At 42.1% G+C, this 26551-nt stretch overlaps 1 protein-coding gene across 1 annotated transcript in view; it reads left to right on the top strand.

Annotated features, from left to right (window-relative positions):
- Positions 1-26551, top strand: part of GABRG3 (gamma-aminobutyric acid type A receptor subunit gamma3) — an 832639-nt gene that overhangs the window by 470022 nt on the left and 336066 nt on the right. The window contains exon 4 of the mRNA XM_063953303.1: positions 23851-24071. Coding sequence (XP_063809373.1) covers positions 23851-24071 — 221 coding nt within the window. The remainder of the gene's footprint in view (positions 1-23850; positions 24072-26551) is intronic.

The following is a 26551-nucleotide window of genomic DNA, read 5'->3' as shown; positions in this document are numbered from 1 at the left end:
GACTAATTGGAGCCATTCATTTGAGTGAGTCCCTATCATTAAAAAAATTGAGAATAACCTCTCTCTCTAATGCTCTGGCAGAAAATGTCACTTTTACCTCTCCGGCAGTTGCGCTGGATTATGATTCAGTCTTTCTGAGTCACACTAACTTTGGCCGCAAATGTGGTCTCTCCCCACTTTATTTAAAAACACGTCAAAATAGCAATTTCCATTTCCACCGTTGCGGCTATGTTTTCACAAATCTGTTTGTGATGTTTAAGCTTGCTTCATATCTGCTCTAGGCTTTCATTTAAACCTAGGATCAAGTACAACAGCACCCCTGGAATTATACAGCAGCACACCTGGATTTATACAGCATAGGCAGCACTCCTGGAGAATTACACAGCAAAGCAGACAGGCAACAGCACCCCTGGACTTAAACAGCAGTGGGGCATCACCCCTGGACTGATAGGGCAGAGGGGCAGCACCCCATATAGGGTAGCACCCCTGGAATGATGTGGCAAAGAAAAGACGTTCAAGATGAATTGTCCTTGTACCCTCCCACCCACCCTTATATTGTATAAACAGGACATGCACACTTTAACAAATCAATAATTTCAGTGACAGGATTTGCCACACGACTGTGGGTGAAATTATTGGTTTGTTTGGGCCCCCAACAAAAAAAAAAGCAATTAATCTCTCCTTGCACAAACTGACTCTACAGTGGCAAGATGTCGTCTTCATCCTCAGATTCTCCCCCATCAGTGTTTACATCAAAAAAGAGATAAAATATTCAAACAAATCCACATCATCTAGGTGTCAGTGGACTGCTTATGCTATTACCCAAAGTTTCTGAACCGACAATGACTTATGATGAATGTGCTGCCGGTGATGTATAAGTGAGGATGTTCCTAGGTTGTTAACATCCTTACCCCTACTTATTATGGATTAAAAAAGGCAACAGATGGCTTGACACCTGTTGTCTGGATTTGTGAAGAAATAATTCCACACCGAAAAGGTTGCTTTTTTGGTATTTTGCCCAGGCATGACAATGGGCTTTTTTATCCCATGGCTAACAACTGTCTCCACTTGTGCCTTATTCAAAGAAACCACATCACTATCAGAATCCTCATAGTCAACTTCCTCTCCAGCGCCAGCTACACCCTTATCCTCCTCATCCTGGTGTACTTCTACAGTGACATATTCAATCTCAATATCAGCAACTGGACTGGCATTGCTCTTCCCAGCACTTGCAGAGGGTGTACAAATGGTGGTAGGAGCCTCCTCTTCCCATACAGTGTTGTTAAGGTCAGGCCTAGACATCGCAACTGTGGACAGTGGCAGCACCCCTGTATTTTAACAGCACCCCTGTAATTTTACAGCATATAAAACAAGGCAAGTGTACATTTATTTTCACTGCACACCTGTATTGTACAGCATATAGGTGCAGTGTGCTTTTATTTTAACAACCACACCCCTGAATTTTTACGGCATATAGGGCCAGTGTAATATTTTAACAACAGCACCCTTATATTTTAACAAAATACAGGAACAGTATGCTTTTATTTTAACAACTGCACCCCTGGATTTTTAAAGTACACGGCCAGTGTGCTTTTATTTTAACAACTGCACCCCAGAATTTTTACAGCATACAGGACCAGTGTACTTTTATTTTAACAGCAGCACCCCTGTATATTTACAGCATTCAGGACCAGTGTACATTTATTTTCACTGCACCCCTGAATTATTACAGCATACAAAACAGGGCCAGTGTACATTGATTTACTGCACCCCAGATTTTTTGCAGAATACAAGACAGGGCCAGTGTACATTTATTTTACTGCACTTTAGAATTATTACAGCATACAAGAAAGGGCCAGTGTACATCTATTTTACTGCACCCCAGATTTTTTGCAGCATACAAGACAGTGCCAGTGTATGTTTATTTTACTGCACCCCTGAATTATTACAACATACAAGACAGGGCCAGTGTACATTTATTTTACTGAACCCCAGAATATTTGCAGCATACAAGACAGGACCAGAGTACATTTATTTTACTGCACCCCTGAATTATTACAGCATACAAGACAGGACCACTGTACATTTATTTTGCTTCACACTAGAATTATTACAGCATAAAAGACAGGGCCAGTGTACATTTATTTTACTGCACCCCTGAATTATTACAGCATATAAGGCAGGGCCAGTGTGCATTTATTTTACTACACCCTAGAATTATTACAGCATACAAGACAGGGCCAGTGTGCATTTATTTTATTGCACCACAGAATTTTTGCAGCACAAAAGACAGGGCCAGTGTACATTTATTTTAGCAACATCACCCCTGAATTTTTACAGCATACAAGAAAGGGCCAGCACCCCTGTTTTTTCACAGCATACAGGAGGACAGAGCCCCTGCCCCCTGTACAACACAGTGACAGCCAGGACAGCAACAACACCCATGTACAGCTGCATCACCCCTAACAGCATGTAAAACACCAGTGACAGCCAGGACAGCACCCCTAACAGCACCCCTAGAGAGCAAACGCTGACCTCACCTGATGCCACCACCCACAGAAAGAGACAGAGGTCTGTCTCCCTCACTCTCCAAGTTCTGACTGAAAGTGGATGCAACGCGCGGCTGTTTTTATGGCATCCAAAACTCACGAGAATCCGACGGTGGAATGATGATGTTTTGCCTCGCTCTGGTTTCCGAGTCTGACAGAAAGTCCCAAGCCGGACTCGGGAAAACTGGCTCGGAATGGGATGTTCGGGGGGGGGGGGGGGGGGGGGGGTTCGGTTCTTAGAGACCCGATCCTGCTCATCTCTAGTATAAACGGACTTCACCTTAACTGAGCTCAGAAAAGAGCAAAACTAGCAATCTGGCAATTCTGCCAAATGCCAGTTTAGCTGATGCCCTGATGTGCTGAAGAGCCACCCAAAAAGCCGGCCACCCCAATTTCATTTCCAGTTACTTCAAGAGCTGCATGCACACAGTTGCAGTACTGTAGTGTAGACTATTTACCATTGCATACACCTGTCTTAATAACACAAAACAATGCATAAAATAAGTACCCCCGCCTACAATAGCCATTCCCTATTGGAAGCCAAGAGGTAGCTAACACAGAGTAGTGCTATTTTTCATTGCAGCAATATGCTTATAGCTTAGTATAGTTCTACTGATAAGTTCCAGGTAACAGCAAAGTTCCTACTTGCTGTACTCAGGGAACATGTTTCACTACAGAAGCATTATACAATGTAAACAACCCACTTGTTTTAAATAATGTAGATTTTATATTTAATTTTACAAGAGGAATATGAATACCCTCTTCAGCTGAGAGTGCCCATAAGTTTATTAATGCCAGGATAGCGTAGAAACTCTCTCATCTTTGGACCTCATAAATATTTTTGAAGTGTTCTTTGGTGTTCATACATGATATAGAAAATGTTTCCAGGGGCCATTTGATTCTCTTTCAAACAAGAGTGCCAGTGAGTTTGTGGTTATCAGCATCCAGTTAGGATCCCAACAGTTGGAACCCCGGCTGTCAAAAGAAGAAGAATCCCAAAACTGATACCAATGCCAATATCCCAAATAGTATCACAATACTGGTGCCAGTTTCCCGACAGCTGGGACATCGGATAGTTAAATCTGGGGGGGAGTGTGTGTATGGTGGGGGGTTAGGTTTAGGCTGTGGGGGGAGGGTTAGGCTGCGGGAAATTGGGATTAGGTTTGGACTGCTGGAAGAGGGGTTGGAGGATAGGCACCAGTGGGGAGGGTTAGGGTTAGGCTGCAGGGGGTGGGGGTTAGGTTTAGGCTGTGGGTGTTAGGGTTCGACACCTCCTCTTCATGCACTTAGTTACAGGAGCTTTCAACCCAGAGTGCCTTTTGCCTGGCTATCAGGGGAGCAATTTCGGCAAAGCTGTCTGTGTTCACTCAAAGGGGGCCAAAGAAGAAGGAAGAAATCCATTCATTACATATGCAGAATAGATTTTTTAATTTATAGTTGGCGGGTGGATGCTAATGGCACAGCCTCGTGATATGCTACTGCATCAGCAAAAGCATAGCTGGCTGTGGCAACAGCCCATGGCCCTCATTCCGAGTTGTTTGCTCGTTAGCCGCTTTTCGCAGCAGTACACACGCTAAGCCGCCGCCCTCTGGGAGTGTATCTTAGCTTAGCAGAATTGCGAATGAAGTATTCGCAATATTGCAAAAAGATTTTTCTGTGCAGTTTCTGAGTAGCTCGAGACTTACTCTTCCAGTGCGATCAGTTCAGTGCTTTTCGTTCCTGGTTTGACGTCACAAACACACCCAGCGTTCGCCCAGACACTCCCCCATTTCTTCAGCCACTCCCGCGTTTTTCCCAGAAACTGCAGCCTTTTTTTCATACACTCCCATAAAACGGCCAGTTTCCGCCCAGAAACACCCACTTCCTGTCAATCACACTCCGATCACCAGAACGAAGAAAAAACCTTGTAATGCCGTGAGTAAAATACCAAACTTCTTAGCAAATTTACTTGGCGCAGTCGCAGTGCAAACATTGCGCATGCGCAATTAGCGGAAAATCGCTGCGATGCGAAGAAAATTACCGAGCGAACAACTCGGAATGAGGGCCCGTGTATGATGTCAGGTTAGTAACTAAACTTCTGCAATGCTGAAGATGTCCCACTCATATTTAGAAATGAAGGGGTTAAGTGTCAACACTACGTATTCCAATCCTGAAATCTTGAATTTTCCTTTGTAGTATTGTACACACCTTTCAATCTAGCATGTATTCATTTAAAAGAACATGCATCTAACACCTAATCACATGAATATTCAGTGCCAACTCTCTATTACTCTAGCCTAATTTTTATGCTTCAGCTCTTCATGTCTTATTCATGTACACTATGAATCACAAACATGAAATTTAAAGGTTTACAAATAAACAAAATGAGATTATAATTCTGAATGAATTAGAATCAACATGTTTTCTTACTGTTTAATTCTCAATCAGTCCAGTATTTTGCATTTGTATTAACTGACATAAAAACAAGACATGTATCTAAGCACTTTTACTGTCAGCTGTTTTAATTGGATAATGTTGCTTACATTTAGAAGTGAAAAAAGGAATGTTTTCAGAAAAGTGATTTGAAGGGAACAGATATCGTTTACAATATTATATTTCTGGAAAAGTATATCTGGACATTGGGAAGAATTTTGAACATAATAATGAACAGTTTAAATAGGTTAATATTGTCACTAGAATGAATTAATGTTAAAGCAAATTAATACTTTGGCTTTTCATTGGTAATATATTTCAAACGGGTTGGGGTTTGGTGACCGGCGGCAGGGATCATGGCGGTCCGTATACCAATGCCGGGATCCCGCCCACCCAAATGCTGGCAGGGCGGTGAGTGCAACGAAGCTCCTTGTGGGCTTGCTGCGCTCGCCGCAGATTCTATTCCCACTCTATGGGTGTCGTGGACACCCATGAGTGGGAATAGCCCTGGGCCCCCTGGCGGCATTTTGGCGGTCGGTATCTCAGCGTCGTTATGCTGACCACCGGGATCCTGACCGCTGGTAACATGACTACATCCCTTTTTTAAACATGGGGTTATAAGTGATAAAGCCTAATATTTATCCTATATAACACACTATAAAGAGGTTAAGAGACACAGTACGCAATTGGCGCACAGGTACCGTAAGGGTACGCCCTTAGCGTAGCGGACGCTGTATCGGGAGCGAGCCGCTCGAGCGACACAAACGCTCGCGAGAATACGCTGTTGGTATCGGGCACACTATAGGTGAGCGACTACCGTAATGCTACGCTATCAGCGTAGCGGACGCTCGAGACCACGAGGAGATCGCGAGCGGCGCAGACGCTCACGAGATAACAATCAGTAGACCTTGAATGTAACACACAGAAAGGATATTCTTATACTGTAGACCTTGTACTGAAACACTGTAGCGATATAACGCTGCTTAACCTTGTTTACACTAAAGCTGTTTGAGCGATAGAGACGCTCCTATTACCCTCTGCAATATAATGAACACACAATACCGGTCTAAGGGTCTAACGCCTTTTAAGGAAATGAATGAACGTTCAATTGCAAAAGAATAATACAATACAAGTTATACACTACCAAGATAACATAAAATACCTAACCAAATCACTACACATAAAATACAATAAAGATACAATTACATTTAAAGGGGGAAGGAGAGAGAGAATGGCTTATAACATTAAATAAGAGACAATATGGTTGTAGAGAAACTTACGCATAAAGGGAAACAATCGCATGCGCCTTCTGGATGTCCAGCTCCTGATTATCAGTGATGAGAACCGTTGAAGAGAGTAGAGAGCTGGCCCAGATCGGCTTGTCCTTTTATACACTACACACAATACAGTACAATGGTCCCTATATTCTTATTGTTCATTGGACACAGGAATTCGTCTTCGCATTATAACAAAAGGTCATAGGTTGATTCATACAGGTGGGCTGTGACTATTCCTAACTGCTCAGGTGGGTGGGAAACTGGGTTTCCCGCCGCATGGGTAATAAAGTGCAAATACAGTAAATGTTCATAAACTTCTTATGTCCATAACTATTCGCACGAGCGATTAATCCGCTTCAAACCAACACCGGAATATTGCTAATTAAATACTCTTCCGATGGATACTAAACACCACTGTATAACCCCTGTCTGACCCTTCGTATCAAACAAAGAGGGATCTCTTTGTCTATGAACATGCTACATTAACTAAACTTTCAGATTCTATCAAAGGGACCATAATCTACAAAATACATTATATGGTTAAAATATGTTACGATTGAGTCGCACGCTAGACGTATACAAACTCTACCGTAAATGCGCATACCGTGCGCCCGCGGGTGCACGCAAAAGCGAGTATGCGCACGCACGGGAGAGCTCATGCACGCGCAGCGGGGACACGCATGAGGTGCAAATATGGCAGTGTGTAGCGTGATATTTTTCTGACTTTGACAGTCCACCCTTTGGCAGTCACCAATAACTGCCACTTTCTAAAACATTTCAAAAAGAGAAAAATATATGTCATGTGTAAATACATTTCTATGGTTGGGTAGGGGAGGAGAGGAGAAGGTAGGAAAAGGGTATGACCTAGTGAGATAGCAGAAGCATGTGTGTATGAATCCATGTTTGGGGGGTCATGTATCATCGTGCCGTACGTGTTTTAAATCAAGCTTCGAGGTATTGCGAAGTATACATTTGAATTCCTTCTTATCCCGTATTAAGGGTCTGTGGATGGGCTGTCAAACTTTACCGAGCTCTTTTCGGCTTTTGGTTGCAACAAAATGGGGGAGCACATTTTAGTTGATGATACATGAGTAGGGGGGATATGTGGGTGCTGATATCTGTGCCTGTATTCCCTATCGACTATGTGTGTCATTACCTGAAGGTTGTAGAGATGAAGATAAAGAACAATTATGGTAAATGCAGTGATAAACTATGTGAGTTTTATATACATTTGCCGATTGAGGTCTTGTCTTGTCTTGTCTCGATGTACATGTTGACTGTAGTCTCTTTGTGCTTTTGCCAATAAACGCAAGCAAAGCTTTATCAATGTCCATAGACTTACAAAAAGTGTTGGGCTAGCGTAAAATTAAAGGTACTAGGGATATGGGGGGTCTATGGCATAGTCCATCAGTTGTCTGTGTAAAAGGTTGTCAAATTCTTCTTCCAAGCGGATGTCTTTTTACCTTGGAGAGAAACAAAGGAGAAACGGGTGAAAGAAACGGACCATGGAATCACATTTTCATCACAACATTGTCTCTATCGTTGGGTCATAAATCAAATCCATTGGAATTATAATGTCCTCACTCCTTAAACTCATCACCTTAGTACTTCGTTTACACTTCGTTAAAGCCTGAACGCATCTGAATATCAAACCAATCGATATGACAACACCCAAGATACACAGAAGAAATTTCCCTACATCCATTATAATTCCTTGAGCCCATTCTCCTAAACCAGAGAACCAATTTCGTGGGTTCAACCATGACACCCAACCGGTCAGCTCATTACCCACAGCAGCAAGGGTGAGATTGTGTCTCCTGCGGAATTCCCACTTTAATTGGAGAATGTCGTCCATCTTTTGGTCTATGACCTCGACCGGGTCCTCGGTGCTATTCGTAATATAAGTGCAGCATTTTACGCCGTACTGCGTTGCCAGTGTGACACAATGGCCCTCATTCCGAGTTGTTCGCTCGGTATTTTTCATCGCATCGCAGTGAAAATCCGCTTAGTACGCATGCGCAATGTTCGCACTGCGACTGCGCCAAGTAACTTTACTATGAAGAAAGTATTTTTACTCACGGCTTTTTCTTCGCTCCGGCGATCGTAATGTGATTGACAGGAAATGGGTGTTACTGGGCGGATACACGGCGTTTCAGGGGCGTGTGGCTGAAAACGCTACCGTTTCCGGAAAAAACGCAGGAGTGGCCGGGGAAACGGTGGGAGTGCCTGGGCGAACGCTGGGTGTGTTTGTGACGTCAACCAGGAACGACAAGCACTGAAATGATCGCACAGGCAGAGTAAGTCTGGAGCTACTCTGAAACTGCTAACTCGTTTGTAATCGCAATATTGCGCGTACGTCGGTCGCAATTTTAAGAAGCTAAGATTCACTCCCAGTAGGCGGCGGCTTAGCGTGTGTAACTCTGCTACATTCGCCTTGCGAGCGAACAACTCGGAATGAGGGCCAATATCCGCCTGTCACTGCTGTGAGATAATTAAGAACCATCCTATGCTGAACCAGTTCTGTTTTATAAGCTTGAAGCTCCCTTCCGGTATACCTAAAAGTGTCGTCATACATTTCAGTGATATTGTCTAATAAATTTGCAAGCGCTGATATGTATTTATAATTCAACACTCCTCTGGCGGTGCGAGTGATGTCTAACGCGAGTAGAACCTGAATCCCGGTGGATTCATGGATCAGGTCAGAGGCCGGATGCTCTGTTCTTTCTACTAGGTGGCGTTTAACGATGTGCTCGTAATGAGTGTGAGTATAAGGAGCTTGGGCACTGCGGTGAATATCCTTCATTTTAGTGTGGGATACGGTCATTACCTCAGGCAGTACTTTTCCAATATAACATAACCCTTCTGAGTTTGGGGCAAGCCACTTATACGCCTTCCTCCCGCATATGAAATATGTATCATCGGGGAGAACATATGGGACGGAGTAGGACATTACCATATTACACACTTTCCATATGAAATCTCCTAACCCTAATTCTCCCATCTGTTTAGTACACGTATCAGTTTGTACGATATGTGCACAGTATCCTGGTGATACCTCTCCAACTCTCATGGTCCTACTTCCTAGGGTATACCTATATCGGAAATATTTTCCGCTACCGGCTATGTGGCGTATAAGTTCTGTATCTGTAGGCATTCTATCGGCTCTGTATGAAAAGGTCATGGTTTGGTTATTCCATGACACTTCCCAATTTCCCGGCTTTCGGGGATTGGAAATGTTAAAACATACTAGGGATCTATCCACATGATATTGGTGGAGCTTCAAACTAGGAGGACTGGAGATATCAAACCTCCTGTCCACCGGCCTCCCACCACTTAGCTCAAGTACCTCCCCTATAGTTAAAGGGAAGGGCACTAATCCTGATTTGCTATGGCCTTAAGGTACTTGAGAGCATACCCAACAATCTGTCTGATTTAACACTTTACCCACTAAGGAGTGATAGTCACTCAATGGATGCCGGTCCATGTTAATGTTAAAACTGGACTGACATTTCTTGATGCACCCATCCTCAACTAAGTTATCACAGAGTCTGCAGATACATTTCTCTTCAGCTAACAATCCTTCACAATGTCTATAAATCACATGGCTGCTGGATCGTTTCCGGTACTCGCCTTTGCTCGGTGATTGTGCTGCTATTGGAAATTTACACCTCCGTCTTAGTCATCAGAAACCCTTCTGGATCCTTTCTCGACCTCACTGGTACTCTCACCGAAACAGACTGCTCTGGTCAACATCCTGGTCAACAGGAAAATCCATATCACAGTCTCTTGGGGCAAGTCCATCTTACAGGAGGAGAAAAGGAGAAATTTGTAATGGGGGTACAAAAAAACAGTTTGAGGGGGAGAGAAACTTGTTACGATAATTAGTTCTCTAGTCTTGTTGTTCTTCTTGTTCTGCTGTCATCTCAAAGGTGCTGTCTCTCAGTCTTCCAACCGAACATTCTGGTGATACAATATTTCTTCCAAACCAGCGATCTTTCTGTAAGGAGCAAAAATCTTGCATCACCATTTGTCTAACTGATGTGTGACATACCATCTTTAAAACATGAAAACATGAGTGAGAAGAGAGAAAACAAAAAAAAAAAAAAAAGAGAGAGAGAACAATTCATATACATATATATTACATAAACCAACAATAAACAACAACAGGAAAAAACATTTTTCAAACATTTTCAGATCTGCCGTTCATCATCAGGCTGTCATAATATCTACATGTCCAATGGTATCCTTGCTCAGTCCCTCCCACCAGCACCTCCATGCTCCACCCTTTGTATCTGGCCAGGATACATTGATGCGGATAGGTCATGCTGGGGTTTGGTATACTTCTGCAAAGACCAAGTAGCTATGCAATGTTTGAGTCCTACTGATGACCGTCAGAGATGGGGAAAAAGAAAACATTTCACAGATACATTACAAATTTTACCCGGTCATTCCTGTGTCTTTAGGGAATGACCTCCCAATTTGTTAACAATAACCTCAGGCTTACCATCAGTCCTAATGATCACCTTTCCAGACTACATATCATGGGTGTGGCCCAAAATTCTTCCTATATGATCCCTGATTATAATTTGATGTGTCATAACTTTGCTCGTGTTCTTGTCTAGGGGGTATGACTTTATGTGAGCTGTTACAGTTACTGGCATAATGCCCTTCTCTTTTACAAAGATAACAAACCCTGGGCTTCCTCCAAGTGTCAGTGACCTGAGGTCTTGGTTGATTTGATGCCTCCTCAAACGCTCGGATGCTCATCACCATCAACCGTTTTCCCTGTACTTCCCTGCTTCCTTGGATATCATGGTTATGTTGTTGTCTAGGGGGTTGATATGACTTTTGCTACTTCTTGATCTACAATCTCTTGCAAAGTGTCCCTCTTTATGAAAATTGTAACAGACTTCCACATTTGAATTTCTCGCAGGGGTTTGGGGCTTATGCTGGAGTGGTCTTGTGGTTAGGGCCTGTATACTTGCGGCCATTAACCTATCACTTTGTGACTCCCTGTATCTAGTGATATTCCAATCATGGTCAATAGCGGCCTCTCTTAATGCGGCCACCGAGATATTTCTCCAGTTTGGGTTGGTGGTCTGTACCCTTGTTCTCAACACCTCCTTTAAACCATTCATTAACACAGATACTGCTACTTCTCTATGATTTACATTTGTCTTGATGTCCGTGATCCTAGTGTTTCTAGCCATTACTTGCAGTGCTCGATTAAAATAATGGAAATACTTTCCCCTTCGTTTTGTCTTATGGAGAAAATTTCATTCCACTTGACAACGGCAGGGAAATACACTCCCAACTGTCGGTTGATCTGCTTAATACATTCCTGATTGTGTTCCTCCGTTTGAGGTACTTCTGTGTCTAATTTACAATCAGCAATAAATTTTGCAGGGTCAACACTGGAGGGCAAACATGCCCTCAGCACTGTCCGCCAATCTTTGTTGGTGGGTTCTGTTGAGTTTCCTAGTTCTTTAATAAATCTCTGACATGCAACTAGATTTTTCCTAGGATCAGGGAATTCAGACATAATTGCTCTCAATTCCATCCGGGACCAGGGACGGCGCATTGCACTGTCCTTGACGGGAATGCTTCCCTGATCGTCAGTCTTCCCATTGGGGACTGTGATCACCCTGACAGGACTAAATTCAATTACATCACCTTGTGTTGGTCTTACAATATGAGGTACATTTGTTTGTGCGTGATATATAACACCGTACGTACCTGTGGACACGACCTCACCTGACCCTCCGTTAGGGGGTTTGATTACTGCCTTTACCGATTTGGTCGCGTCCACCTGGATGTCTTGTGTGATGGCTGCTGGAAAAGGTGCCGACATCGTGCTGGGCTCATGTTCTTGCTTGTAGTCCTGAGGGAAGTTTGACATGGGGTGCGACTTGCACAGGTTAACATTTGTAATTTTTACACTTTCATTTTCATAAACATTATTACATTTGTTACTTTCATTCTTAATACAGTTACTAAGTGCATTTTTATCGTACCCCATTGCGCCATTCTCTGCAACCATAATCCTCTCCATTGCCATGTCTCTCTTCCCAAGATGAGAGTCAGATATGTAAGTTAAGTTTCTTTGTATTTCACTTTCCTTTTGCCATAACTTTAAACAATCATAATGTTTGATCCGTCTCTTTGCCGATTTAATGAGACATATCCTTCTCCTTAGATTTTGTAACACATCTGGGCTAAAACTACCTACCCGGGGGAAACTTTTCCCCGTCATGCACAGTCATCCTTTCCCATTCATCACATAAAACCTCTGTGTGTGAACCGTATTTCTCACACATTACATACCTTGCCGACCCGATTGGTCGGTTTACTAAATCAACCCGAACCAAGGTTGATCGCCCCCTACCTGAACAACTGGCCCCCATACTTGCAGGTGTTGCTTTCACTACCTCTGACCTTCAAATCAGGGTCTTCAGCAAACCCTTACAAAAACCAAGATGTCCGGGGCAGGCCGGCGGCGAAGTTTACCGAGTACTCCACTCACTCCTCGCCCACGTTGGCCAGTACTGCAATCACTGATTCAGAGCTGCTGTACCCAACCTAGGGCCCCTATGAACCTTTACTTACTGGGGCGTGTTGGACCTACCAGTCCCCAGCAAGTATCGGTTGTTGGATAGTTCCCGAGTGACCAGTGAACCTCCCTTAAAATAAAAAAAATTACACAAATCACGTTAGAGTGTACAAATAGCGTTTATGACCCCTTTCGTACGCAAATGGTACTGGTCAGGTTACTAACTAATGCACACAATTACGTGCGGTACAATCGTTCTGCACATAAGCAACTAATCAAATGTGCGGAGCGACCAGTGGAATCGAAAATTACGGCTGCAAATTCCTTCAGCCAGAGCTTTAATGGCCTATATGGGTTCCGCACCAACCCTTCCTGGTGTTGTGCTCTTTTCTCTATAGCGGACTTCTTAGTCTGCTGTACCTAGACCTCCTGGTCTGTTCCGGACCTCCTGGTCTGTTCCGGACCTCCTGGTCTGTGCTACAGTGGACCTCCTGGTCTGCTATACTCTAATGCTCAAATTTATGTTTAACAAGGGATGCCTCCCAAGCCACCATGCACGTCACTTACATGTATGTACCTCACGAGAACTCGACTTCTTGTGGTTCAACCCAAAATTGTAAAAACTTATATATACAAACACTCACCACATGTACACTTTACTTTTATTTCTGCGCAGAAATTCCTTTCATTCAGTAAACAGTCTAGACCAGATGAGTCGCAAATTGGAGAAGGATCTATTAGCTTAAAATTTTGGACACTAAAATTGACTTGCGCTATTTATCGCGTTGCTCCTTTTCGCCTGTTAAAAATAATACTATCGTGTGATTTAAATTATGTGGGCGTACCCGGACGCTCCGTTGCGTAATATACGCTACGTGCGTCGGCCTTTGTGTTGCGTACACTAGTCTCACCCTTTTGTTAGAAACACGTGTATGCCAGCCAGATATGTCCACAGAAATACAATTAACACGTTTATCAATGTAGATGATCTTTAATTGTATTCATCTACCGAGCACCACACAGGTCTCTCCTTGTATCTTAGGCAAAGCAGTGTGCGTGCTTTACAAATTACCCCTTAATGTATTACTTTTACTCTTTAACTACTAATAGCAACAAATCTTTCTTAGCACGTTATCAATTGTGAAATGGCAAACAGGAGAGTGATATGTGAAAATACACGAATGAAAAGAAATGCAGATATATGCGTATGTGCGTGCGTACGCAAGACAGAACAGGAAAAAAAACTGTTTTAAAAGACACTAGCGTATTGTTCTTACCTCCGGTTCCGGATTCCTTCAGCACCCTTTACTAAGCGAAGCAGACGCTTATCTGGTCAGCACTACGAGGAATATTACCTCCCGCCTTTTGCTGACCGATAATGTCTGCTGAAATTACCCAGTGCAGATATGTGAAGGACGGACGAGCCGCCAATTGATGAAGCCTAATATTTATCCTATATAACACACTATAAAGAGGTTAAGAGACACAGTACGCAATTGGCGCACAGGTACCGTAAGGGTACGCCCTTAGCGTAGCGGACGCTGTATCGGGAGCGAGCCGCTCGAGCGACACACAAACGCTCGCGAGAATACGCTGTTGGTATCGGGCACACTATAGGTGAGCGACTACCGTAATGCTACGCTATCAGCGTAGCGGACGCTCGAGACCACGAGGAGATCGCGAGCGGCGCAGACGCTCACGAGATAACAATCAGTAGACCTTGAATGTAACACACAGAAAGGATATTCTTATACTGTAGACCTTGTACTGAAACACTGTAGCGATATAACGCTGCTTAACCTTGTTTACACTAAAGCTGTTTGAGCGATAGAGACGCTCCTATTACCCTCTGCAATATAATGAACACACAATACCGGTCTAAGGGTCTAACGCCTTTTAAGGAAATGAATGAACGTTCAATTGCAAAAGAATAATACAATACAAGTTATACACTACCAAGATAACATAAAATACCTAACCAAATCACTACACATAAAATACAATAAAGATACAATTACATTTAAAGGGGGAAGGAGAGAGAGAATGGCTTATAACATTAAATAAGAGACAATATGGTTGTAGAGAAACTTACGCATAAAGGGAAACAATCGCATGCGCCTTCTGGATGTCCAGCTCCCGATTATCAGTGATGAGAACCGTTGAAGAGAGTAGAGAGCTGGCCCAGATCGGCTTGTCCTTTTATACACTACACACAATACAGTACAATGGTCCCTATATTCTTATTGTTCATTGGACACAGGAATTCGTCTTCGCATTATAACAAAAGGTCATAGGTTGATTCATACAGGTGGGCTGTGACTATTCCTAACTGCTCAGGTGGGTGGGAAACTGGGTTTCCCGCCGCATGGGTAATAAAGTGCAAATACAGTAAATGTTCATAAACTTCTTATGTCCATAACTATTCGCACGAGCGATTAATCCGCTTCAAACCAACACCGGAATATTGCTAATTAAATACTCTTCCGATGGATACTAAACACCACTGTATAACCCCAGTCTGACCCTTCGTGTCAAACAAAGAGGGATCTCTTTGTCTATGAACATGCTACATTAACTAAACTTTCAGATTCTATCAAAGGGACCATAATCTACAAAATACATTATATGGTTAAAATATGTTACGATTGAGTCGCACGCTAGACGTATACAAACTCTACCGTAAATGCGCATACCGTGCGCCCGCGGGTGAACGCAACAGCGAGTATGCGCACGCACGGGAGAGCTCATGCACGCGCAGCGGGGACACGCATGAGGTGCAAATATGGCAGTGTGTAGCATGATATTTTTCTGACTTTGACATAAGCCTTATACATTTTATCAGAATCATTTAAAGACAAAACTAGAATTTAACTGCAGGCTTTGTCAGACATTGATGATATTTTCTAGAAACACTAGTTGCGCAATGCCATTGCTAAATGTTTATATGTTTTTTGTTACTTACTTTTCCTGGGTAAGATGTTCGAGCAATGTTATCTACCGCTTTCTTGAAGAATGTTACTTTTCTGCTGCTAAGTGACCACAAAATCGAAGTATCAAATTACTGTTTTTTTTAAATACAGAAGCTCCTTCCCAAGAGGTATTGCAGGAACCACCACATTTAGCTCATACAGTGAACCACATGCACTAAAAACTAATATATACTGTACAGTACATTACTACTGTATGAATAATTGTTTTTTTTTTTCGCAGCTGACATGCTTGTGATAATTGTTCATCACAATTGTATTTATCAGTACTATTCACTTAAAATGTTTATGTTTAGAATAAACTTGTGTTTTGATCTGTATTTTACAAATTTGTTTAAATCATCCTTAACAGACATTTAGTAGCTGAAGCAGAGATGCATAGTATATCATGCACATTTTTTTTCTCAGCACATAGTATTTCACAGAATGTAGTATATCAGGCGCATTTTTTTCTCAGCATATAGCCCAACGCTCACAACTATGGTGGATTAAAACTGATTGCATATACACCTCAAACTGAAGCGGTGTAAGTGAGCTGTAATGGGGCATTATCATGTATTCAAGGTTCAGCGAGGACATGCTGAATTGTGGTCTGTACCATAATAATGCCTGTTTTTATGATGATCAATTGCACTAGGAATAGTGCTGGTGCAAGCACACATTGATAATGATGATCATTATGAAATTATGCTTATGAATAGTGGCGGTACAGTCAAAGAGATGTGTCCAGCACTGCATGCAGGGTTATGAACACATTTAGGTTTGTGCATTCAATACACAAGCAATTACTGCTGTCAGAGGCGTAACTAGGGTTTTCGGAGCCCAGGGCAAGATGGAAAATGGCGCCCCCCCAAAAAAAACACACACAAAAAGAAGCATGGGCGTGGCCACACAACAGAAGGGGTGTGGCCACGCTCCAGAAGGGGTGTGGCCACTGAAAATGGCCCACAGTGCCAGTTACATTGCCCCACAGTGCCGGATACATGCCCCACAGTGCCAGTTACATTGTCCCACAGTGCCGGATACATGCCCCACTCATTGCCAGATACATGCCCCACTCAGTGCCAGATACATGCCCCACAGTGCCAGTTACATTGCCCCACAGTGCAAATACATGCCCCACTCAGTGCCAGGTACATGCCCCACTCAGTGCCAGATACATGCCCCACTCAGTGCCAGTTACAATGCCCCACAGTGCCGGATACATGCCCCACAGTGCCGGATACATTGCCCCACAGTGCCAGATACATTGCCCCACAGTGCCAGATACATGCCCCACTCAGTGCCAGATACATGCCCCACTCAGTGCCAGATACATGCCCCACAGTGCCATACATGCCCCACAGTGCCAGATACATTGCCCCACAGTGCCAGATACATTGCATCACAGTGCCAGTTACATTGTCCCACAGTGCCAGTTACATGCCCCACAGTGCCAGATACATGCCCCACAGTGCCAGTTACATGCCCCACAGTGCCATATACATTGCCCCACAGTGCCAGTTACATTGCCCCACAGTGCCAGATACATTGCCCCACAGTGCCAGTTACATGCCCCACAGTGCCAGATACATGCCCCACAGTGCCAGGCCCCACTCAGTGCCAGTTACATGCCCCATTTGGTGCCAGATACATGCCCCACTGTGCCGCCGGACCCCCCGTCACTTACCGGCTGCTTGTAAGTTGTTGCTATGTGAGAAGAGGAGAGCGCAGCGCAGCGCCTCTCCTTCCCCTCACCGCTCCAGGTCTCCGGCGGCTGTCTGACAGGAGCCGGTCCGCAAGCTCTGATTGGCTAATGCCGGAGACCGGACACAGCAGCACTGCTGGCAGCACTGCTAGTGCTGGCAGCGGCGGTGAGGGGAGGGAGAGACGCTGCGCTCTAATCCCCTCACATTTAGGGTTAACAGGGGCGAGTGGGGCATGATGCCCTGGACGCCGGCGGCGTCCCCCTCTCCTGGGCCTGCCAAGGCGCCCAGGGCACGTTCCCCACTCGCCCTACCCTAGATACGCCTCTGACAGCTGTCCTGAGCAGCTCCTTGTGCAGCTGGCTCTCTCCTCTGAGCAGCACAGCAAGTGGATCTTTCTCCTTCCGGGCACCATCTTCCTAGTAATATATTCACAAAGCCACCATTGGGGGCGGACTGCCAGGATTGCAGCCCTGGCCTGGACAGAGAAGTGGGACCCGGTGGCAGTGGTGTAGATTTGGCAGCATGCTGCTAGCTGGTTGCAGCTGGCAGACTGGCAGGCAGCCATGGAGAGACAGAACTGGCAAGATCTCAAATCTGGTGGTGGCTGTGTGCCAATAGGAGCATCCACAGTGGTGGCTCCTGATTGCCTGCCAGTCTGCGAGCTTTAATTGGCTTATGATCAGCTCCAGATTGAAATTGCCGCCGGAGATGTCTCACCATGGCTGCCTGCCATTAGCCATCTGCAACCAGCTAGTGGCACACCACCAAGTCTACACTACTGTAGGACACCCTGACTGTTGAGAGACGGCTGGATGGACAGGGGGAGGCGAGAGACTGCTGTATGAAAAAGGGGAAATAAGAGACTGCTGGATGGATAGGGGAAATTGAGAGTCTGCTGGAGGGACATAGGTTGAGGTGAAGTTGGTGGAGGGAGTGGGACACAGGGGGTGGTGAGAATCTGCAGGATGCAGTGGGACACAGGGGGAAGTGATAGGCTGCTGGAGGGACACAGAGTGCTGGCTGATAAGCTGCTGGTTGGACACAAGGGGAGGTGAGAGGCAGTCAGTGTGTGAGAGGGAAGGGGGGGAGAGATATTTTTTTTAGTCCTGGGACCCACAATTTCTGATGGCTGTTAATCATACACACGAGAGAAAATGTTCGGGCACAGTGCAGGATTTTTAGTTTTCACAGGGGACCCTGCTTGCCAGCTCTAGGTAAGTAAAATCTGGGTGCAGGGTGTACATTATAGACATTTACATATTTAATTATTACAAAAGAAGTCTATGATTTTTTTTATTTGTGTAACAAGTACGAGATTGAAAATTGCCTGAAGTGAAGACGCTCCTATTTTATATAAAAGGAGTATTTTGATACGGATTCATTATCTTGGTTCTTGCTAATTTCTTCTCTCAACTTCAGCTGACCATCCTGTAGTTTTTTCGGTATCCTTCAATAGGAAAGTAGAGAGAGTGGGCATTCATTTTAAATGAAACAAATGTCTCCACCAGGGCATAACATAATCATAGCTAGAAGGCAGGAAACATCAACCAAAATAACATTATTGGATAGAATTTATATATACATAAAAGCCTAATTTTTTCACATTTTGTAGATTAGCTAGCTGTATTTTAAGATAAATTAGTTGCATTTAATTTTTAATGATATACTTATGATAAGGATATGTTTTTTTTATTTTATGAAAGAGAAAATAAAATATATATATATTATTACTGGTTGTGGTAGAATTTTACAAAACTACAGATGATTGGAATGAGAATTTATAGGATTCTTGATCTACTGTATATGAAATTATGTACACTAAGTAAAATGCATTATACAATTTTTATTTATTTCCATCTCTAACTACACTTGCCTCAAAGTAGATAACAAACTGCATGCATAATATGCAATGCTAACATGAACATCTTTTGAAGAAAATAAAAAAGATTGCAATACATGAACCCACAATGAAACCATTAAAACACACTATCATGTCAAACAATAGTTTTCTAAGAAGCAATACCTGAAGCTTTGGGGGTAATTCCAAATTGATCGCAGCAGGATTTTTGATAGCAATTGGGCAAAACCATGTGCACTGCAGGGGAGGCAGATATAACATGTGCAGAAAGAGTTAGATTTTGGTGGGTTATTTTGTTTCTGTGCAGGATATATACTGGCTGCTTTATTTTTACACTGCAAATTAGATTGCAGATTGAACACACCCCGCCCAAATCTAACTCTCTCTGCACATGTTATATCTGCCTCCCCTACAGTGCACATGGTTTTGCCCAATTGCTAACAAAAATCCTGCTGCGATCAACTTGGAATCACCCCCTTTGTACTGTATGATAGAAAACATTGCAAGAGTGCTTTTCAATTCAATAAATTGTGATAACCAGCTATAATGTAAATGTGTAAGATATTAATCTTTACAGTGTGTGAAGGATTACGTGATTAGAAGGAGAAACTGGATAACAAATAAAAAGTTTATTTAACCAATTGGTAAGAATAAAGAATAATATATCTCTATGTGATCAGTTTGCTCTATTTCACTATAAACACAATAGCTCATCATCTTTCATACATCATGAAAAATTAAAATAATACTAAAACAACTATGACTTTTGGCATCATATGTCAGTACAGTTATAGTAATTGAGAAAAATACAGTTTGACCTATTAGTCATAAGTGACCTTTAAGACAAGTGGAAAGACAAATCAGTTACTAAGATATAGGTGACAATTTGTAACAGACAATTAGAGTACGCCTGCAGCTGCATTGCTGATAGTAAATGATATAGATTATGAGACAATTGGTGAAATGTCATATGCTGTGAAATTGGTGTGACTTTCCAGCAATTTTGGTCTTTGTTACCTAGTGGTATTGGGCCTGAAAAAAAAAAAACATGGGGCCCTGACCTACAGTAGGTAAAACTACAGTAGTACTGTGCTGATAGCACTAGCATTTACCATTTTCCCATACCCCTGAGCAATGGGTCTGAGGTAAAAGTTTAAAAATAGAATAATTGTGGGTTTATTACTGCATTTGGCACAGCAGTAAGCAGCTCTATCATGGTCAGTGTTAATGAGAACAATAATTTCCAGCATGGCCAGGCATGCTGTGCCCACCGGCATTTGCAATATATATATATACATATATGTATATATATATATACACATATATAAATACTGTAATATAAATATATATTTATATAAATACATATATATATCTTAATGTGATTTACAGAATTATATAGGTAGTTCTCTCAGCCAGTCTACATGAGCCAGTAGTGAATTGGCAGGGCTCTAGCTACACTGTGTGACAACAGCCAGTAGGTAAGGGTCAGACTCATGAGATTCAGCTGTCTGCAGCATGCAAATTCAGCGTTCACCAGCCATCTCACAGTCCAACAGCTGCGGTGGGTGCTCTGTGGCTTACTGCAGCACAGGCTCTGCGGTACCAGGCAGAAGTCATTCTGTACCCAATAGCAGCTGTTAGCAGGGCTCCTGGGAGAGAGCCAATTAACTCTGCAGCAGGTGCACAACAGAGCCCCGTTAGAAGAGCAGCAGTCACACTTTGATCCCACTGTGCACCACACATGTGATGCTGTATTTATTTCCTGAGACCTGCGCATGCGCAGTAGACTCCGGTACAATGCCAGAGCCTACGGCAACACAGAGAGCAAGGGGCCCTGCCCGGAGTCTGCACATGGGCCCCCTCCTCTCTTAAAATGCCCCTGAGGTGCCCCTTCAAAGCTTGTAGCCCGGAGACAGGCGTCTCCATCACTCTGAGAGTTCCACAATACAAAACATACTCTGTGAGGATCCCAGATGAAAGATATTAACCTCACTGTGACTTGTTAGAATACACTGCTTTTATTGCAACCAGTCCTAGCTAGCATAGTGTTGTGGTGGTAGCAGCAATTATGAGAGGAGGGAGTGGAGATGGACCACTTGTCACACTTACCTGCTTTGTATTTCTCTCCGGGAGAAGCCCAGAGAGGAGATGCTGCAGGGAACTGTGGAGGGCATGGCCTGGCTCTGACATCACCAAGCCCCACCCCCAACTCGGGAAAATGACGTGATTTGTGGGTCTGCGTGGAGGGGCGAGGCTAAAATAATGCAAATCGCATCATTTTAGACCCTTGCGCTCTCTTCATGAATGCCTATAATTATCTCTCCACGCTGCCTGCTTTACTAGGGTGCAGGCAGGATGCAGGAGATCTTGCTGCTCATCTGGGGATCTGGAGGGCTTCCCCAAAAACCAGGAGCCTCCTGCAACTTCAGGGAGACTAGGCAAGTTCAGTGACGTTCGGTGGGGTGAGGAAGAAGAGACAGAGACTTTCCTGTCATACTAACGTGTGTCAGAGTTTTGACTGGATAAAGTATATGAAAAATACAAATAATTTGTTTGAAACATCTTCTTTGCATTATTCTAATCATTTTTATAGCCAAAACCCCAGAGTAAAAGTCTATGGCAGGTGAGGCAGTGCCTCACCTGTCTATCTTTTCAGAACATCTCTGATCAAAACTCACCAAATTTCTATGAGTTTATACGGGTGGTCTTCAGTATGCCGAATGTCGGGATCCCGGCGCACAGTATACCGGCGCCGGGATCCCGATACCCGGCATACCGACAGCTATTCTCCCTCGTGGGGGTCCATGACCCCCCTGGAGGGAGAATAAATAGCGTGGTGCGCGTAGCGCGCCACCGTGCCCGCAAGGGGCTCCTTTGCGCTTGCCACACTGTCGGTATGCCGGCGGTCGGGCTCCCGGCGCCGGTATGCTGGTTGCCGGGAGCCCGGCCGCCGGCATACCATACTACACCCGTTTATACTGCTGCACCTGTGTATAATGCCCAGATGTACCCTTTGGCTCATACTGTATATTGCATGAAAATCTGGCTCCAGGGCCAGCTAGTGCCTCCTGAGCAGTTTAGCTCACTGCACGTCCCGAGCATGTATGCCACTTGTTCATTCTCCTGTTATTTTGCTGCCGGCCTAGTTCTGGTTACACATTCGGGACATTTGGCGATGTGCAGTTTTATCATTAGTATTTTTTTTAAACAAGCTGCCTAGCCAGATAACTTCAAGTGCAGCCATTTTACCAGTTAGAAACACCTGTATTGTTTGGGCATTTTTTTTTTGTTAGCACTTTGGGCAACTAATAATTGTGGCCTATTATATCATGCAACTTGAACATTTAATAATTAAGAACTATCACTTGCAGCAATGTGATTGTTACAGTGGCATGTTTCTGCCAATTTTACTGCTACAGGTTGAGTATCCCTTATCCAAAATGCTTGGGACCAGAGGTATTTTGGATATGGGATTTTTCCGTATTTTGGAATAATTGCATACCATAATGAGATATCATGGTGATGGGACCTAAGTCTAAGCACAGAATGCATTTATGTTACATATACACCTTATACACACAGCCTGAAGGTAATTTTAGCCAATATTTTTTGTAACTTTGTGCATTGAACAAAGTGTATGTACATTCACACAGTTCATTTATGTTTCATATACACCTTATACACACAGCCTAAAGGTCATTTAATACAATATTTTTAATAACTTTGTGTATTAAACAAAGTTTGTGTACATTGAGCCATCAAAAAACAAAGTTTTCACTATCTCACTCTCACGCAAAAAAGTCCGTATTTCGGAATATTCCGTATTTCGGAATATTTGGATATGGGATACTCAACCTGTATTACATTACATGCAGTGATTTATAAATGACCAGAAAATTGTCACAAAAGCATGACTTTTGCAAATTTGCGAGCTATTACATAATGGCTAAAGTGTTTAATAGAAAGTGATTAATTGTTTCACTTCTTAAAAGAAAACCAAATAATGTAAAATATACAATTAATGTTTAGTCTGCCTATCATCAAAGTAAAAAAGTAAAAAGTAAAAAAAAAGAAAATGATGGGTGATTTAATATTACTTTATCAGCACATTTTAGTAATATTGACCAATACTATGTGGTTGTGCTTTTTGTGGTACAGGTATTGCTTGGGGGGGTTACCCATGAGATAACTACAATTGCTTGCAGTACTGCAGTTTTGTTATAATTTTTTCAACTTTTTTATACAGTATATTACCCTATCTTATCCCCAGAGGTAACTCTAGAGGTGGGGCTGCAGTGTAGATCAAAGTGCAAATAGGGGAGCTACACCATTTGCCAGTAGGATGACAGATGGTGGCAGCTGGTGTGGTTCACCTATTTAAGCTTTGGACTCTGCTGCAGCCCTACCTCTGAAGTCGTTACTGCTTAGCACCCTCACTTGTTAGAACTAGAACAGTATACTGTATGTGGGAGGACCTTACAGAAATGTATATTTTCATTAATACTGGATCTTTTTGTTTTGTTTTACAGGAATACCAAATAGACATATTTTTTGCTCAAACATGGACTGACAATCGTCTCAGGTTTAATAGTACTATGAAGATTCTTACCCTCAATAGCAATATGGTTGGCTTAATCTGGATTCCAGATACTATATTCCGGAACTCTAAAACAGCAGAAGCCCATTGGATTACAACTCCAAATCAACTTCTTCGAATTTGGAATGATGGGAAAATTTTGTATACGTTAAGGTATGTCAGAAGTGTCATTTGCAGTTCTGTTTTAGCTCCTAATTTATGTTTTTCTCAGAATAATTTTTCACTGCAATAATGAGAGAAAATGAAAATATATTTATAACTTTACACAACATTATTAATAGTGACAGAGCTATAAATGCTAGAAAAAATATAATGTATAATGAGGGAGTTCTGATGGTGTCAATTCAGTTCATTAGGAAAAACTCCATTATAAGGAATAATGCGCCCCCTACTGTCATTTATAATATGCAATGCTAACATGATGTAAAATGTTGTACATCTTTTGAATAAAATAAAAAAGGCTTGCAGTGAATGAAATCCACGCTGAAACCATAAAAAACACACTATCACAGCAAACAGTAGTTTTGTAAGAAGCAATACCTGAAACTTTAGGCCTAATTCAGATCTGATCACAGCAGCAAAATTGTTCTTTAATGGGCAAAACTATTGTGCACTGCAGGGGGGCAGATATAACACATGCAGAGAGATTTAGATTTGGTTGGGTTATTTTGTTTCTGTGCAGGGTAAATACTGGTTGCTTCATTTTTACACTGCAATTTAGATTTCAGTTTGAACACACCCCACCCAACTCTCTGCACATGTTATATCTGCCCCACCTGCAGTGCAACATGGTTTTACCCATTAGAGAACAATTTTGCTTTTCAAGTTCAAGAAATTGTGATAACTAGCAATAATGTAAATGTGTAAGCTATTAATCTTTACAGTATGTGAAGGATTACATTATTAGAAGACAACCTAGATAACATATACAGTTTATTTAACCAAATGGTGAGAACAAAGAATAATACATCTCTATGTGATCAGTTTGCTCGTTCTCACTATAAACCCAATAGCTTATCATGTTTTATGAATAATTTAAACAAGACTAAAACAACTATGACTTTTGGCATCATATGGCAGTACAGTTATATTAATTGGAAAAAATACAGTTTGACCTATTAGTCATAAGTGACCTTTAAGATAAAGAAAGACAAAACATCAGTTACTAAAATATACTGTAGGTGACAATTTGTACCAGACAATTAGAGTACGCCTGATAGTACATTTTGTAGATTATGAGGATTATGTAGATTACAATAATTTATGTAGATAAATGAAAATATATGTATAATCTTACACAACATTAGTAATAGTAACATAGATATCCCTGTAACTACTAGAAAAAATATATGTGTAATAAGGGAGCTCTGATGGTATCAATTCTGTGTTCATTAAGAACACTTGTCCATTATAAGGAATAACACGCCCCCTACTGTAAATTATTACAAGTAATGTTGGAATTTCATGATGTGCCTCTTTATGCATTTATACAGCCAAAAAACTTCTCTGGCATTAAAATCATTCATATAAATTTGGAACATAGAGTATGCTAAAAGTCTTGTGGTGTTTTTTTTTAAAGAGTGACAAATAAATAATTGAATATATTTCAGTGCATATTTGGGACAAAAAAGGCTGAAGTATAATGGGTTAAACTATTTAAGATTTTTTTCCACTTCATAAGTCTTTTTGGATGGAATAGCTTACTTTTTATGGTGTGATTTTGTTTTAGGTTCTGTGTGGTAACACTGTAATATCAAAATAATTCATACTGTATCAAGCAGAATGTAGATAATGTATGCAGAACAATTTAAATGTCTTACTTACATATTTTCCTGATTTTGGAAGTACAGTAAGACACAAATTCCCCCAAACCACCTAAATAGAAAAAAATCACCATAATACAGTGCTTCCCAAATGCTCTCTTCCACTGCATGTTTTCCAGGTCTCCTCATAAAGTCACAAGTTTTATTTTTTCAAGAAACGTCACACAAACCAAATTTAAAGAAATATCAGAGAGAAAGTGGAGAGAGTTAAAGTACCAACCAATAAGCTTCTGTAATTTTGAAGGCTGTGCTAGAAAAATGACAGTTACTGTAGAAGCTGATTGGTTGCAACTTTATCTTTCTCTATGAATTGATACATCTTTTTCTCTATTTCTATTTTAATACTTTCAGTTGATTATATTGCAGTGAAAACCAATTGCAACGCACAAAGTAATGACCTCAAGGGCTGACAGCCCTAAATCCATAAACTAAGCTTTGCTGCAAAGGAATTATCTGTAAAGTTATGTATAACACATACCATCAAACCAACATTTATATAAGACAAAAGAGTGTACTGTTCATTAATGCCATTATATAGCTTTCACACACAATACAACAAATTAAAAGCTAATTATTCATAGAACAGCTTACAAATCATCAAGGTTATGAAAATCTATTATCTCTACTACCTGCAATTTAAAAATCTTTACAAATTATTTTTGGGCCAGTTTCACATTGTCACCTCTGCCATTTCTTTTCACATGTTCTATTCTGCAAAGCCTAAGCACCTCAGGATTTCATATTTTATACTGTATGCTGCAAACTGCATAACTAAGTCACACAAAAAGACTTTAGATTTATTGCAGACAC

The sequence above is a fragment of the Pseudophryne corroboree genome, chromosome 2 (assembly GCF_028390025.1).
Source record: "Pseudophryne corroboree isolate aPseCor3 chromosome 2, aPseCor3.hap2, whole genome shotgun sequence".
NCBI classification, from domain to species: domain Eukaryota; kingdom Metazoa; phylum Chordata; class Amphibia; order Anura; family Myobatrachidae; genus Pseudophryne; species Pseudophryne corroboree.
The sequence above is the reverse complement of the archived record's forward strand: the minus strand, read 5'-3'. Positions and strand labels throughout refer to the sequence as shown.